The sequence below is a fragment of the Hyaloscypha bicolor genome, assembly GCF_002865645.1.
Source record: "Hyaloscypha bicolor E unplaced genomic scaffold K444scaffold_183, whole genome shotgun sequence".
In the NCBI taxonomy this organism is placed as follows: domain Eukaryota; kingdom Fungi; phylum Ascomycota; class Leotiomycetes; order Helotiales; family Hyaloscyphaceae; genus Hyaloscypha; species Hyaloscypha bicolor.
Genome location: NW_020194685.1, coordinates 745,886 through 759,798, shown reverse-complemented (window position 1 = coordinate 759,798; position 13,913 = coordinate 745,886). Strand labels below are relative to the sequence as shown.

Genomic DNA, 13,913 nt, shown 5'->3' with positions numbered 1-13,913 from the left:
CATCTCCAAAATCTCCCATCTCCCAACTACAACCATATTCGCACGCTTCACTCTTGTTGCAAAGCTGCACCTGGCAGAAGATGTTATTCATGCCATATACTGCCGCGTGAAGTCCTTCACCTTCGCGGTAGAATTGTGTTCCGCAGAGGTCTTGCACGCGTCATGCAGTCCCAGGCCCCCTCCGCAGCAATGGCTGGCGGCCTTTCTGGAGGGACGGGGCAGAAGTTGACCCAAGCTACTATCATTGTTTCTGGAGTTGCTGCGCTGCTTGCGTCCTTGTTGTCCGTTGTGTGAGCAGAATTCCATGATCATCTCTGTTATCCTCAGCTAACGTTACTCTGCCAGATCTGTTTGGCTGCAAACGTAACCATCCCCAGTGTCCCAGTGCCTGTCACAACTAATAAGATTTCAGTAAGAACTATCGAAAACCTCTCCTCCAAAGATATGTCATACGGATATTGCTCATGTTGGTTTGCATCTCCCAGAATCGTGGCAGCGTTGTTGACATGCCTAGGGTGCCCATATATTCGTTATCCTCATGGTCCAGTATCGTATCGTTGAGAGCTGCCATGTTTGTGGATCCGATCCGTGATGTTTACGAGGTGATGATTGATCTACCGCAACCGGGAAAACTGCTAAGCTGCCTAGGCCTTCACAATCTACACGTTCTTCCAGCTTCTCATCAACTTCCTGGGAGGGGAGCGCGCCCTCATAATTATGATGCATGGTCGAGAACCAGTTCACCACTTGTGGCCTCTGAACCACGTCTTCCCTACGGTCGACATCTCCGATCCACATACATTCTTGGCGATAAAGCGTGGGATATTGCAATATGCCTGGTTGAAGCCAATACTGGGTCTCGCGTCAATCGTCATGAAAGCGACTGGGACCTATAAAGAGGGCTACCTTGGCCTGGACTCGGGATATCTATGGAGTGGAATCCTCTACAATATCAGTGTGACTGTCAGTCTCTATTCCCTCGGCATGTTTTGGGTTTGCATGTCCAAGGATTTACAACCATTTCGTCCAGTTCCAAAGTTCTTATGCATCAAGCTCATTATTTTTGCCTCATATTGGCAAGGGTTCTTTTTATCTATCCTGGTATGGCTGGGTGCCATTCCAGACAATGTGGAAGGCTATACACCCGACAATTTGGCTGCTGCCATACAAGATGTGTTGATCTGCATGGAAATGCCTGTGTTCGCAGTTGCCCATTGGTACGCATTTTCCTGGCACGACTATGCCGATGCTACTATTTCAGCAGCGAGAATGCCGATCAAGTACGCTCTGAGAGATGCTTTTGGCATAAGGGACCTCATTGAGGACACGAAAGAGACCTTCAGTGGGAACAAATACGAATATCGTTTGTTCGATTCAGGAGATAACGTTCTTGCCCATGAAGGCTCATCTTCACGAGTTGCAAGGATGATGGAGGGCATGCGATATGAGCGAGGCGGAAAAGGGAAGTATTGGATTCCGAAGCCAGGGGATGCCAATTCCAGGACGCCATTACTATCCAGCGACGCCCGCCCCCGGAGTTTGTCTCCATCCAAACCAAGGCAGAATGATGCTCAGTACCTCGGATATGGGAACGGAAGTGTTGATGAATTAGCCTTAGATCCGGACGAAGAAAGACTCTATGATCGCGCCAGGGCCCTTGAATATGGAGACTGGAATGTAGGTTACCTTTCCTCGAAGCTCAAAAATACATGCTGATCTTTTGGAAGTATCCCGTGATTACGGCGTACGAAGCATCTCGAGAAAGATGGTTAAACTCCAGCCCTGATTTGCTAACAACATCAACCAATAGAAACCTACTTCAGCCGACTAGGTAAGCTTATTCTTGTTTGGGCGCTCAGAGCTCAGAGCCTGGAAGCTTCACGGGAGCTAGCATGCGCATGTGTATTTGGAGCATGCCTCCTTTGCTCCTAAGCTCCCTCCTGCATTTCTGGGACCATCCATTCTAATTCGATGGTTAAGGGACAATGAGATCCGAAGAGCCAGTAACATCAAAAACACAGTGGAAGAGGTCACCAAAAAATCCAAGCGTAAACACAGTTCGAAGTCAAGGAGTAGCAGCTCGAAAGGGAAGCAAAAAGAACAGGATACCTCGAATGGAGAAGAAGGTCGAGCACCAGCTCTCAAGGGTATGCTGCGGCATCACTCCTCCGCTTCTAGCTCGGCAAAGTCAGACCGCAGCCAGTTAGTTGACTTAGTTGTGGAGGACAAGACAGCCGAGGATGCAGAGAGAGTAAGAGCACGAAAAGAGGGCAGTGCAGGCTGGAATTCTGAAGAACCTAAACGATTCGTGTACGTACACTCGGCGGTTTTTGAGACGAGAACTGACTGATGGTCTAGTCGAACGTATGGTAAGAATACTGGCGAAGATATTCGTGAAGGATATGAGCCAGCCGATCACTTGGCAGCGGTTGATGGTGCAGCCGATGGCGAGTTTATTGTTGGTGGAGACGAGGAACCGGAGGAATCGCAGCATTGGAAACAGGCGAGAGAATCAGAAGAACATCTGCTGAAGCCTAAGTACGGCCTCGAAGGAGAAGCTTTCGAAAACGTCTGGAGCGGGGGTGAACCTTCTGAACCACCTAAGGAGAATCCCTAACGGCTTGTATGATAGATACCCTTTTGGCAAGTCTAGATTAGATTTCAGTATGCATGGCGAGGCGTTGGTCCCAAGTCTGCTGAAGGTAATGTAAACTTTTGCGCTATCTTTATCCATTTGCTTAAAGTGGCCTGCAGTGAAGTAATTCCTTTAAGTGTAGGCGTGGCAAGGTTCCATTCTGGTTATATGCCTGACACTCGTAAGTCTTACAATAGACAGGAATGAGTAGTACTCTGAACTTAGCCGAACACCGTTTACCTTGGATCTGCTCAATATTGAGTGTCTCGTCCCCCTCTCAAAGTTGAGTACATTACAAACTCCCATTAAAAGCGCCCTCGACCTGTAATACTAGAACAGCGACGACGCCACGGATGCCCTGAAAATGACCGTGTTACCTCGACAATGCGCGCCAGAGTATTGAATTCGAGGCAACCTACATTGAGTAACGCACCCTCTCTTCATGGAATAATAGCTAAAATATGTGTCATTAGCTTGCTTCCTTCTGCTCGGGTTTCAATAGCATAGCCGTTAACGGTAGAACGAAACGGTGGCAAAAGAAGGACCTTTCATACAACTTCTACCGCCTGCCATCCTACTCCGCCCCAATCCTAGTTAAACTCGGCTTTCGGCTTTCATCACATTTGAAAGAGCCCTCCGATACCGGATTATTGAATGGTAGCAACGGTTTGTAGAGCTTAGTGGGGCCTCTTCAGGCGGCTCGGCGGAGTAACTTATGCATGAATGTGCAGACTTGGGACGAACAGTGGGGTATAGATTCCTCGAAATGGAAAATATGGGAGACTCCCTAAATCCAGGGCTAGGATACCTTTTCCCGCTGGTAGGTCACGCTTGGAATGTAACCTCCGCTCGATACTGGCAGACAGGTGGAGAAGAAGACATGATGTTGTTACCGAAGAGATGGAAGAATGTGGTTTCCACGAACTTTTCTCTCCCTGTTTGAATGCCTTGCAATGCCTCATAGGTTGATTCCCTTACGAGTGACCCACGTGCTCTTGAATATTCAAGTCGCATGCCCTCTATTAAATGTCTCCCGAGTTCTCAAACTCTTGTTTTCAAAATCAGGTAATGCCAAACAGTTACTCGCCACCTGCTTAAAACTGAGCAGCCAGTGCCTACCTCTAGCTGATAAAGCTATCTGCACTGTGGCGGAGGCAATTCAATTTGGGGTTAGTATGCCGTTTTTAGTGAGTGACGACACTCACCTTAAGATCACCGATAGCAAGTTTCTTAGCCTCCGCCTTACCTGTCAACGAACAACTCACCAGTCTCCACCCCCTAACACTTAGCGCGGAGACAAGATCCATATTCGGGACGAGACGAGCCGAAGTGAGTGGTCAAGCGTACGGTAAAGTCTCGTCATTTGCATCAGCTTCACTTAAGTTCTGCAGCTAGCAATCTTTTTTCCTTCCCACGAATCTGGCGACATGTTAGAACTCGGAGTAATTCATCTGGTGATGCGACCCAAACTTCCAAGCAAGAACAGCGCAGCCCCGACTAGCGAGCCCTGTTGCATGAGAAGCTGCATGATGCAGCATCGTCGCCCAACGACAGTAGCAGGGCAATATCTAACACAGCCAAATCAACACTTTCGGCCGCGGAATATGCTTGAGATGTGTACGTATCGCCATTTCTCTTCTGGATGCCGAGATATGTTGTGTATCGATGTACCGTGATGCAGGAGACCTGTGTAACCAGGTGGGCCCAACGACCAGTTTGTTGGAAGTACCTGGGCTCGCGCCACTGTAGGACTTATGTAACGTGAGAGTATTGCCATGGGGTATTGATATCTGCTCGAAAGATAGACCTATCCTAAGGCTGCGGCCAATTCTATCATCAGCTGCCGCGTGTATGTACCTCAGGCTGCGCACTAAGCCTGTTGGTTTGTACGACAGCGAATAGTCCTAACGTCCTCCGTTGATTGGGCGTCTCAAATATCATGAGTCGGGTGCAATTTGGTGACTGAACGTAAGAATCGTCGCTTCAACACGTCCGAACCAACCATAATCCTTTCCAGGTCTTGCAGAATACGATATGGCAACTGGATGGTCTGGCCCACTGAACTGTGAACTTCACAGTCCCGTTGGTCGATGCTCCAAGCAATGGGGGGAGCTTACGAGCTGGGAGGATCTGTCTCCCCTTCAATTCCATCGGAATCGCACACAATGTGGCTGAGGATCTTCAGTCCTTCACAGCAAACAGTTTCTGAGGCGGAACGAATCCCGGTCCAATTGTGTGCTCGAACTGGTTGCCTTGAAGTCGTTGCAGGTTTGGAAAGCTTGACTCCAACAGCAGTGTCGGGATACCTCCAACCAGTCAGACTGCGACCACACCTCAGATACTCGACCAACGATTACTCAAGCTGTGCCCCGCTGTTGGTCTGGCTGCCAAACCACTTCTTTGGTCTTTCTCCGCATGGAATGCCTTCTGCCCGATGATCCTGTGCTTCATGCTTCGTTTCGACAAGTACTGCCTGACCTGGGTTGCCAGACTATCCGCTTGCTTTCGTTACTATTACACCCGGGTAAGAGACAGGATCAAGAGAGTATCACTCGGAACATCAATATGACAACGTAAGTAGTTAGCCCCTTCCCCCCCAGGAGGGCCCGCCGCTAAACAGATGCTGGTGATAGGCACGCAGAAGAAGGCACACAGGCCCTTGACCAGTCTTTCCTCGAGACGACTATATATCACAATCGTCTGTTCCAAAATTATGCGATCAACAACCTTGCGTACCTGGTTCCTATAGACGAAGTAAGCCAATGTACTTTCGATGATTCCAATCGCTGAGTCTCAAACGCTCTACTAGGAGGAAGAAGAGCGACTGCATATTATGCACAACGTCTTTAGCATGATCTTCGAACAGAGATTGATATTTGCGCCAATAAACCGACCTAGGTACGTATTACAGAATCAAATATCTCCGTTTTTTGCTACTTAGCTTGGCATCGACTTCACAATTCCGCAAGGCTTTACCCAGCCCGTTTGCCTGCTCAAGGAAGATCAAGGAAGCTAACAATGATATAAAGACGAGTCTTGGATCTAGGTCATGGCACAGGATCCTGGGCTCTTGAAGTTGCTGAACTCCATAGTCGATGCGAAGTATGATTTAAAGATTCGTTCTTCTACTCCTCAACATCTACCCCTCGGTCGCCTCGAGAGGCGTCGTAAAATGCGACTAGGCCTTGCTTATGGGCAAATGGGAGGGCAATCCGCAATAAAAAATATACGAATGTGTTTACAAGAGGCTTGACTACGAGTATGGAATAGGGTTCATGCTCGCAGAGGTGCTGATGCGGGTATACCAATAGGTCATAGGTATCGATATATGTCCGACTATGCAGCCACGGGAGATGCCAGCCAATCTCTAGTAAGAACGATAGGATTTCTAGATCCTTTGCTCCCGGATTGCCAGCAATTTTACTTCATCTCCCGTAACCCCAACGCATCGCGAAAGGGTTTGAGTTATTGGCTTTGCTCCCGAACCATGCTGAATTGCGGAAGTGCTGATTTCTCGGTGCTCTAGCTTGCAGGTTGATGATGTTAATCGGACGTGAGAGTCACTGACTCGCATCACACTGACTCAACATGGCTGACCATATGAGAACAGGTTCTCGTTCAATGCGCACCACTTCGATCTGGTCCAGTCGCGCATGATGACTGGAGCAGTTCACACTAATCGCTGGGCACAGTACATGCGAGACATGCTCCGCGTCGTGAGTCTCAATTTCTCAGAGCATCGTTTCCCTCTTCGTATGCCTTGTGAGCTATTTACTCGCTAGGTCGTTTGTCTTCATAGTAGATTACTACCAAGACACCACTTCAGCGCCCGGTTCTAGCTTTTATGGTAATACTAATGGGAGATTTAGACACGACCAGGAGGCTGGTGCCAGATGATTGAGCTGTACTATAATTTTCAGTCTGACAATGGAACACTCACACCAGACCATGCCTTGAGCCAGTGGAGCGCCAGGTACCTTGAAAGCATGGCTGGTTTGAAAGACCTTCGCCAAGCTACTCGCCTGCCGAACTTGATGAGAGACGCGGGCTTTGTCGATGTTGAGAGTAGGATGATCCCATTACCCACGTGTGGTTGGGGAACAGGTAAATAGCTTGCCCACTTGAGACTTACTGATCAACTATGAAATATTCTTATGCTCAATGTCACGAGCAAGCGAGCAAATGCGCAATACTAACAAGCAGAAACGGCATAGAACAACGAGACAATGAAATAGGGGCGACAAACAGAGAGAATATTCAAAGAATGCTCAATTCTCTAGCCATCTTCCCCTTCACGGAGAGGCTCAAGTAACCAGCTCGGCCCTTATGCCTGCGAGATCTAATGCAGCTGCAGTATGCCCATTCAAGATGTGCACCTCTTGATAGCCCAAGCACGAGTTGAGGCTGATAACCCCGCCTTCAAGGTGATGCGTCATATTGCTTCTCCTGACGACTTTGCTGAGTATAGCTTTAGGCGTACCTGCCCCTCTACGTCTGTATCGGTAGAAAGTCCCGCTCCAGACGATGAGGCAGCGAGTGAAGGACGGGCGGGCCGTGTTTTCTCTGTGGCTTTGAGCTTAGCTTTCCAGGTTCATGCTTTGAACTTTCAGAGGAAATCTAACGGCGAGCTCTCATGCCATCCGATGTCGCCTTCGGACTGACTTGGCCAAGAGTGGGGAGTGGCCTTGATATAGAGGTGAAATTGTCCTCCAGCTGTCTTTCATTGTGTTGTGTTTCTCTGACTGTCCGCCCGCCCGCCCGCCCGGCCCTCTTCGGAGGGTGTTTCTGAAATTGGGAAAGGGAGATCCCTCTTTGTTGCCGAGGGGACATAGCACCATCTTCTTTTCACTGCTAGTCTGTTAGCTATTTCGTTATTGAATGAAGTTCATATTTTCTGGTATTCAGTTGACACGCTACACGATACCAGACTAGTGAAAAATGAGACTATTCCCGAAATGCCCAAGCCTTGGGGCGGAGGTTTAGTATCCTTGCAGATACTGTAGCGACAACACCGACGAGTCCTCATCGCGTGGAGTCACGTTCGGCCACAAGGTGGGTGGCTCTGTGCAATTCTGACCATGATGAGAGACAGTCTGGGGATTCGTTGGCCTCGCCTTCTCTGGAGGGAGGAGTGGGGGGCGGGGGGGGGAAGTCGGAGGTTCGTGTCGAATGGTGGTCCAAGACCCTTGTAGACTCCCTTCTGAGGTCCGAAGCACCAGTGGTGTTGGGGATGATCGAGGAGGCTCCGAGCCATATCCGCTGAAGAGGGAGACGACAGCGATGGAGGAAGAACCAGGCCAGGGCCGGAAAGGGCACAGCACTGCACTGCAAGAGGGGCGTCGTCGACAGTCGTTGTGAACGACGTGAAGACGGGATGGTGCTGAGGTTGTGAAGTACGGTATTGGGAGGAGTTGGGGAGAAGGGAAAGGAGAGGGGGATGCAGAGGAGAAAATTCTCCGCTATGGGTCCGTTCGGTACCAAGTCATCGGGGCAGCAAGGGAGCAAGCACGTATCCTTGCCACCACTCGTCAGAATTTGGACCTGCACTCGGGCAATAATGAACGTCTTTTCATTTGACAGCCAAGACCAAGATGGAGAGGTGTTTGGGGAAGCAGTCTGGAGCTGTCTCTGTCCCTGTCCCTGCCCGAGGTCCCTCTAGTCCCGTCCAGCAAACGTTGGCTGGATGGCTTGTTGTGCGTGCAACCTCACTCACCAACCGCAGCTCGCACCGCGACGCGGACAAAAAGGCACCTCTCACGCTCGCCCTCTCCGCCCCACCGCCGTTTTCGCTGGCCGTGCAGCAGCTTGTGGTCCATGACCTCGTCCTCGGAGGTCCAAGGCGCTTTCACGACTCCTCAATTGGGTCGGTTGGGCCGGGGAAGGGAAATACTTAACCGGCGCATGGTGGGAAGATCATGTGATGTCTCTCTCCCCCTTTTTCGGTGGATCGTTGTCTCTCCTCCTCCCTCCTCCCTCCCCGTGAGGCCCAGGATTCATTTCTACTGTTGCAGTGTAGCATTGAAGGCACGAGAGAAGGAAAGCCAGTGTGAGACATGTGGTCGTGCTTCGACGAAATAGTGAGATCTTCGAGATTGATACGATACAAAAGGGGAAGAATCAACATGGTTGGGAGTACAGCTCCTGGGATGGGGAAGGCGCCGGATGGTTGTTTAATCACACTAACACCACCATTCACGCACACTTTCTTGCGGCCGTCGGAACTGTGTACATGTGTGAGTGCAACCTTGACCACAGTGTTAAGGATCTCGAGAAGAATGATGCCTGCGTTTGCTCTTCAATGGATGTCTTTAGATTCTTTTGATTCTGGAAATCTACAGCGTGATGCAAGCCCTCTCTCGCCCTCAGACGAAGAGTGCCACGCCAAACATGCTTCAAGATGAAAAGTTTCATGTCCCTTTTTGATTTTACCTGCACTCCCAAACGCCAGAGCCATGAGACGACCATCGTAATTTGAGATATACAGACACTAACGACTGTTCGTCTTCCCCATGCCTCTCTTGCCAGAGAACTGTAATTTGTTAGAGATGTTGCTAACCAGAGGATAAAGGGGGAACATACCAAATGCTTAGGCATAGCAGCAGCAACATGTCTATCCGCCTCACCCTGTCTCGCCATTCTGTTCATCTTCCTCTGACTCAACTTCTGTGCTCTCTCCGCTTTCGTCCTAGCAGTCTCGTTCGTAACACCGTCATCCCGTCTATTGCTCTGACTTCTGGCTCTGCTCTTCGCACGCATCTTCGCCTCATAATCAGGGGAATCGACATCCATGACATCTTCCGTGCCGGTTCGACTGCGTAGTTGACTTCTCCCTCTAGATTGCGAACGTGCTCGCACTCCGATTGCAGTAGTGTCGAGACCCAGCGAATCAAGGTGATCCTCCATATCCGTCAACTTCTTGCGAGTGGCGGTACGGGGGATGATTGCCCGGTTCTTGAGCGACTTCTTCATCTTCGCCTCGTTGCGGATCAGAATTCTCTTCTCGCGGATCATGTCGGCCTTCATTCTGATATCCGCATCCTCGGCATCTTCTAGCTCCTCGTCGGAATCGTAATAACCCTCCGCCTCCAACTTCTCCTCTTCCTCCTCCAACGCCGCAAGCTTAGCCTCGATATCTTTATCAATGAAATCATAAACATTCTTGCCATCGAAGATTTCAGGGATCTTGTCATGCTTCCACTCGTCGTTCTCGAGAATGTATTTATCTTTGAGGTCAACATTATAGACACCCGCTCCACCTTCCTCTTCCTCGACATCCCGGGCGAGCTTCTTGCGGTTAGGGTCGTTCTTGTCGTATTTCTTCATGTTTTTCACAGCCTCGGGGATAAAGGGTTCGCGAACAATGCCATCCATTGGTCTGGCGACGTGGATTCGAGTGAGAACGTCTCCAAGTCTGCCACCAACGGCACCGCTGCTGCTCGTTCCCGCCTTCAGTTTTTGAGCTACCCGGTCTGCGATTAGACGCTCGCATGCTGCGTTCTTGACTTCTTGAACACCTTCGCTTGTGGTGCACGAGAGTTGAAGCATCTCGACATCTCCGGCTTTCAGCAGACCTTGAACCTGTGCTTGTGTTTCCTCATCCAGATCTTCGGGTCGAGTAACGTCGATCTTGTTGATGACGATGAAGACGAGCTTATTGGCAAATAGAGGCTTAATGCTCTGGAATAGCTGCACTTGTGCTTGAACTGTATATCCGCACTGCTCCGAGAGATCCATGAAATAGAGGATTGCCGACCGGAGATGGGCGATTGCGGTGATAGATTGCATTTCAATGGTGTTCATTTCCTCGAGAGGGTGGTCTAGAATACCAGGGGTATCAATCGCTTGGAATCGAAGGTACTTATAGTCGAAATGTCCAACGAACAAACTCTTCGTTGTGAAGGCATATGGCTGCACATCAACATCTGCTCTTGTAACACTCTTCAAGAAACTGGATTTTCCAACATTAGGATACCCGCAGATAAGGAGGGTTCTAGTATTTGGGTCGATTGAGGGGAGTCGACCAAGATGCTGTCGAACTTGATCGAGGTAGAGGAGGGGGTCTTTCAATCTTCGGCAAATCGTGGCCATTCTACCCAATGCAGCACGTTTGAGCTGCTTGCACTGGAAGAGGGATTGCGCATATTTGAGAAGTCGGACATAATCGCGGGAAACAATCTCAATCAGATGTTTTGCGGTCGAGAGTTGGCCGAGGGCTATTCGGAAGTGGTCTGCATCATAGAGGGTGTTGAGGAGATCTTTGTGGAAAGGGTGGATATCTTGTAAGCGTGGGAATCCGTCAAGGATGAGAGAAAGCTTCTCAGTGAAAGTTTCTTGTGTAAATTTCACCTTTCTAGTGTAGAAGTCTGTGAGAGATCAGTGTTCTGAACGCAGCTTCAGGAAATTTTGCCTAGTACTTCTGATTCTGCTTATCTGAAATCCGGAGCGGATCTGGGTCGGCAGTCGTCGCTGTGTCCGACTCAGCACAATATCCAGGAATTCCTGAGACGTCGGAACAGGCTGAATATCCTTCCAAGTGGTCTTCATGGCGGGCAATGCGGTGTTCGACGTCGAGGCTAAGATGGCTGGAGTCTTGAATTTTTATCTCAGTTTTCAGGTTGAAGAAATTCGTGCCAAGGCGCTACAATAGTGCAATCTTATCGCCGAAGTCTAAGCGAGCCCCTCATCACGTTATCGATTTTTTTTTTTGGATGGAAGGGGACCGGCAACGTGAAAGTCTTCAAAAACGGGATAGTATTTAATTCAATAGCCGAAAATCAAGATCGTCCCCCCTTCATCTTTGCCAGCGCCGCATCATCTGGGAATCCTCTACAGCTCTCTTTACTGTTTGGCCTGAGACGCCGAAGCAATTCTTGGTCTCACTCTTCCGCTCACTTTCACCATGTCCACCACTCTCGCCCCATACAAGGTCGAATTCCTCAAAGCAGCCATTGATGGCGGGATCCTCAAATTCGGAAGCTTCGAGTTAAAATCCAAACGCATTTCTCCCTACTTCTTCAACGCCGGAAACTTCTACAGCGCGAATCTCCTCCGCGCAATCTCTACTGCATATGCAAAGACGATTATCGAAGCCAGCACGTCCTCAACCCCCCTCGAATTCGATATCCTGTTTGGACCCGCGTACAAGGGAATCCCATTGGCGTGTGCTACAGTTGACAAGTTAGCGGATCTGCTGCCGGAAAAGTACGGGAAGGTGTGCTATAGCTTTGATAGGAAAGAGGCGAAGGACCATGGTGAAGGAGGCAATATTGTTGGTGCGCCATTGAAGGGGAAGAGGGTCCTGATTGTGGATGATGTTGTGACTGCTGGAACGGCGAAGAGGGAAGCCATTGATAAGATCCGAAAAGAGGGCGGTATCGTTGTCGGTATTCTGGTGGCGTTGGATCGAATGGAGAAGCTGCCGGCGCCAAACGGGGATAATCCAAGTACACCTATGCCCAGTGCAATCGGAGAGATCAGAAAAGAATATGGCATCCCGGTCCTGTCGATACTGACGCTGAATGATATTATTGGGGGCTTGAAAGGAAAGATTTCGGAGGAGGACATTAGACAGATGCAGGAGTACAAAGACAAATACAGGGCAAGTGACTAGGCAATGATACCCGTTTGAGTGAAAGACTTCTTCTGTATTATATCGAGTGGATTGCTGTGTAAATTTCTCTCGCTCATTATGCATGCTGCTGCAATTAGAGTCAAAGCCGAAGTGTGGGTATCACAAATAGAATGCAGCAAAGAAGTTTACCCCCTCTAGCCATAGGCTGCCCTTGGCTCCAACGCTTTCAACTCGAAGACCTTGAGGAAAGTCAGCTGGGGTAACAGGGGATTAGAGTTAGGCAACGCACCAGATCGTACCAGCCACCACCACCAAATTGAGCCTTACCCTTTCCCTTATTGCTAAAACCAAGCTTCTCATACCAAGCCACCTTAGGCTGTTATCTTCATTAACCTCCTATTTGGAAGAGAGCCAGAAGTTCAAACTCACATCATGAGCAATCAACGCCAACCTATCAGCAATGCCAGCTCCGTTCATCTGCTGCATATACGCCATCACTAAAACTCTCCCCAGACCCCGTCCCTGAAAAGCCGGCAATATAGCGACAGAATGAATAACAATCGTCCGTCCAGCTTCCTGATGGCCAAGATTGGAAGGCTTTGGATGTGGGGAATCCCAGTCTTCGGGCACACCCATAGACTCGTCAGAGGCTATGAGGTCATTCGTTTTGGCAGCAACGACATGGCCGAGTAAGACGCTAATTGCCCCATTGTGTCGACTGGTCTCTACCGGCTTGCCGGTTGCAAGTGTTTCTGCGTTGATTCCGGAGCCAGGCACAACAGTGCAGAAGATGCCGAGACAGAGTTCACCACATCTCGAAAGACGGTATCTGAACTATATGAGGCGTCAGTAAATGCTGTACAGACACCTTGCCGCAATCGGAAGGTAGTCACGTGCTCAACCAGGCGATTCCTGCCCCGGAACACTTGCCTTTTCTCTCGTGGCACGTTCTTCTGGATTAGTGAAGGCGGCATTCTCGAGAACAACACAGGACTCAAGGTCCGAGATGGTGAGTGGGCGCGTGTATGGGTGGAGGTTGAGGTTACTTGGTGCCTTGCGCTGATGCTCTTCGGGGATGATTATGAACTGTCGTTGATGACGGTCCGTGGTTGGAGATGCTTCTTCCTGCTGATTGGGACTCTCCGATCGCTCAGTCATGACGCTATTCGGACTTTCTGTAAGAGGCACTGGCGGTACCGGCCTCTGTTCCTCCAGAGGCATCTTGTACAATTGGCACCCTCGGACAGTAGTTGTCCTGGTCTGGTCTGTTCTGGTCTGGGGTAGGGTACTGTAAGGGGGGAAGAGTGGGGTTTTGCCGGGCGGGCTTGACGTGACAGTCGATCAGAATACTGGTTGCATGGAGCAGTGGATTGGGCGGGTTGGCTGTGTTCAGGGAAGAAGCAATGGGGGCGAGGACCTGGAAGCAGCCGACACTTCACTTCTCAAAAAGCTGAGAGCTGTCACTCCAGATCGCAGCCTTGTCATGTGTGGAGGGCTCTGGGCAGGCTCAGGCTCAGATCGCGTCCAAGGCGTCGGCGTCCCTCCCGGTGGACAGCAAAAGCGGCGCTCATCTTGAATGTCCCAGTCAAATGGGGACATTTGATTGGAGCGGAGCGGAGCGAGTGGAGTGGAGTGAGTGGAGTGGACTGAGTGGAGCGGAGTGGAGTGGAGTGGAGAGGAGCTGGAAACCCATTTTCTGGAATTTCC

The 13,913-nt window shown here is 50.0% G+C and overlaps 5 protein-coding genes across 5 annotated transcripts; 3 read left to right on the top strand and 2 right to left on the bottom strand.

The window, feature by feature from the left end:
- The first annotated feature begins 5 nt into the window (after positions 1 to 5).
- On the top strand, positions 6 to 2,721 carry K444DRAFT_621588 (DUF300-domain-containing protein). Its single transcript, XM_024881937.1, has 8 exons — positions 6 to 290; positions 346 to 363; positions 413 to 466; positions 515 to 602; positions 649 to 1,677; positions 1,728 to 1,831; positions 1,981 to 2,310; positions 2,359 to 2,721. Exons 1-8 carry the CDS (start codon positions 190 to 192, stop codon positions 2,615 to 2,617), a joined length of 1,983 nt encoding a protein of 660 aa, XP_024727120.1. The 5' UTR covers positions 6 to 189; the 3' UTR covers positions 2,618 to 2,721.
- A 1,384-nt stretch (positions 2,722 to 4,105) lies between these two features.
- On the top strand, positions 4,106 to 7,331 carry K444DRAFT_657291 (S-adenosyl-L-methionine-dependent methyltransferase). The gene is made up of 11 exons (XM_024886146.1): positions 4,106 to 4,415; positions 5,269 to 5,389; positions 5,445 to 5,533; positions 5,665 to 5,737; positions 5,947 to 6,005; positions 6,162 to 6,188; positions 6,246 to 6,351; positions 6,505 to 6,739; positions 6,850 to 6,943; positions 6,990 to 7,066; positions 7,142 to 7,331. The coding sequence occupies exons 1-11, from the start codon at positions 4,411 to 4,413 to the stop codon at positions 7,294 to 7,296; spliced, it is 1,041 nt and encodes a 346-aa protein (XP_024727119.1). The 5' UTR covers positions 4,106 to 4,410; the 3' UTR covers positions 7,297 to 7,331.
- Positions 7,332 to 9,122: 1,791 nt separating this feature from the next.
- On the bottom strand, positions 9,123 to 11,179 carry K444DRAFT_648209 (P-loop containing nucleoside triphosphate hydrolase protein; the record flags this gene model as incomplete). Its single annotated transcript, XM_024885439.1, has 3 exons — positions 9,123 to 9,164; positions 9,215 to 10,998; positions 11,050 to 11,179. The coding sequence occupies 3 exons, from the start codon at positions 11,177 to 11,179 to the stop codon at positions 9,123 to 9,125; spliced, it is 1,956 nt and encodes a 651-aa protein (XP_024727118.1).
- A 355-nt stretch (positions 11,180 to 11,534) lies between these two features.
- Positions 11,535 to 12,245, top strand: K444DRAFT_669991 (orotate phosphoribosyltransferase; the record flags this gene model as incomplete). The annotated part of the gene is made up of 1 exon (XM_024887578.1): positions 11,535 to 12,245. The coding sequence occupies one exon, from the start codon at positions 11,535 to 11,537 to the stop codon at positions 12,243 to 12,245; it is 711 nt and encodes a 236-aa protein (XP_024727117.1).
- Positions 12,246 to 12,322: 77 nt separating this feature from the next.
- Positions 12,323 to 13,557, bottom strand: K444DRAFT_261870 (acyl-CoA N-acyltransferase). The gene is made up of 4 exons (XM_024871416.1): positions 13,137 to 13,557; positions 12,636 to 13,040; positions 12,496 to 12,582; positions 12,323 to 12,445 (listed from the first exon to the last, which is right to left on the bottom strand). The coding sequence occupies exons 1-4, from the start codon at positions 13,425 to 13,427 to the stop codon at positions 12,401 to 12,403; spliced, it is 828 nt and encodes a 275-aa protein (XP_024727116.1). The 5' UTR covers positions 13,428 to 13,557; the 3' UTR covers positions 12,323 to 12,400.
- Between the last annotated feature and the right edge of the window lie 356 nt (positions 13,558 to 13,913).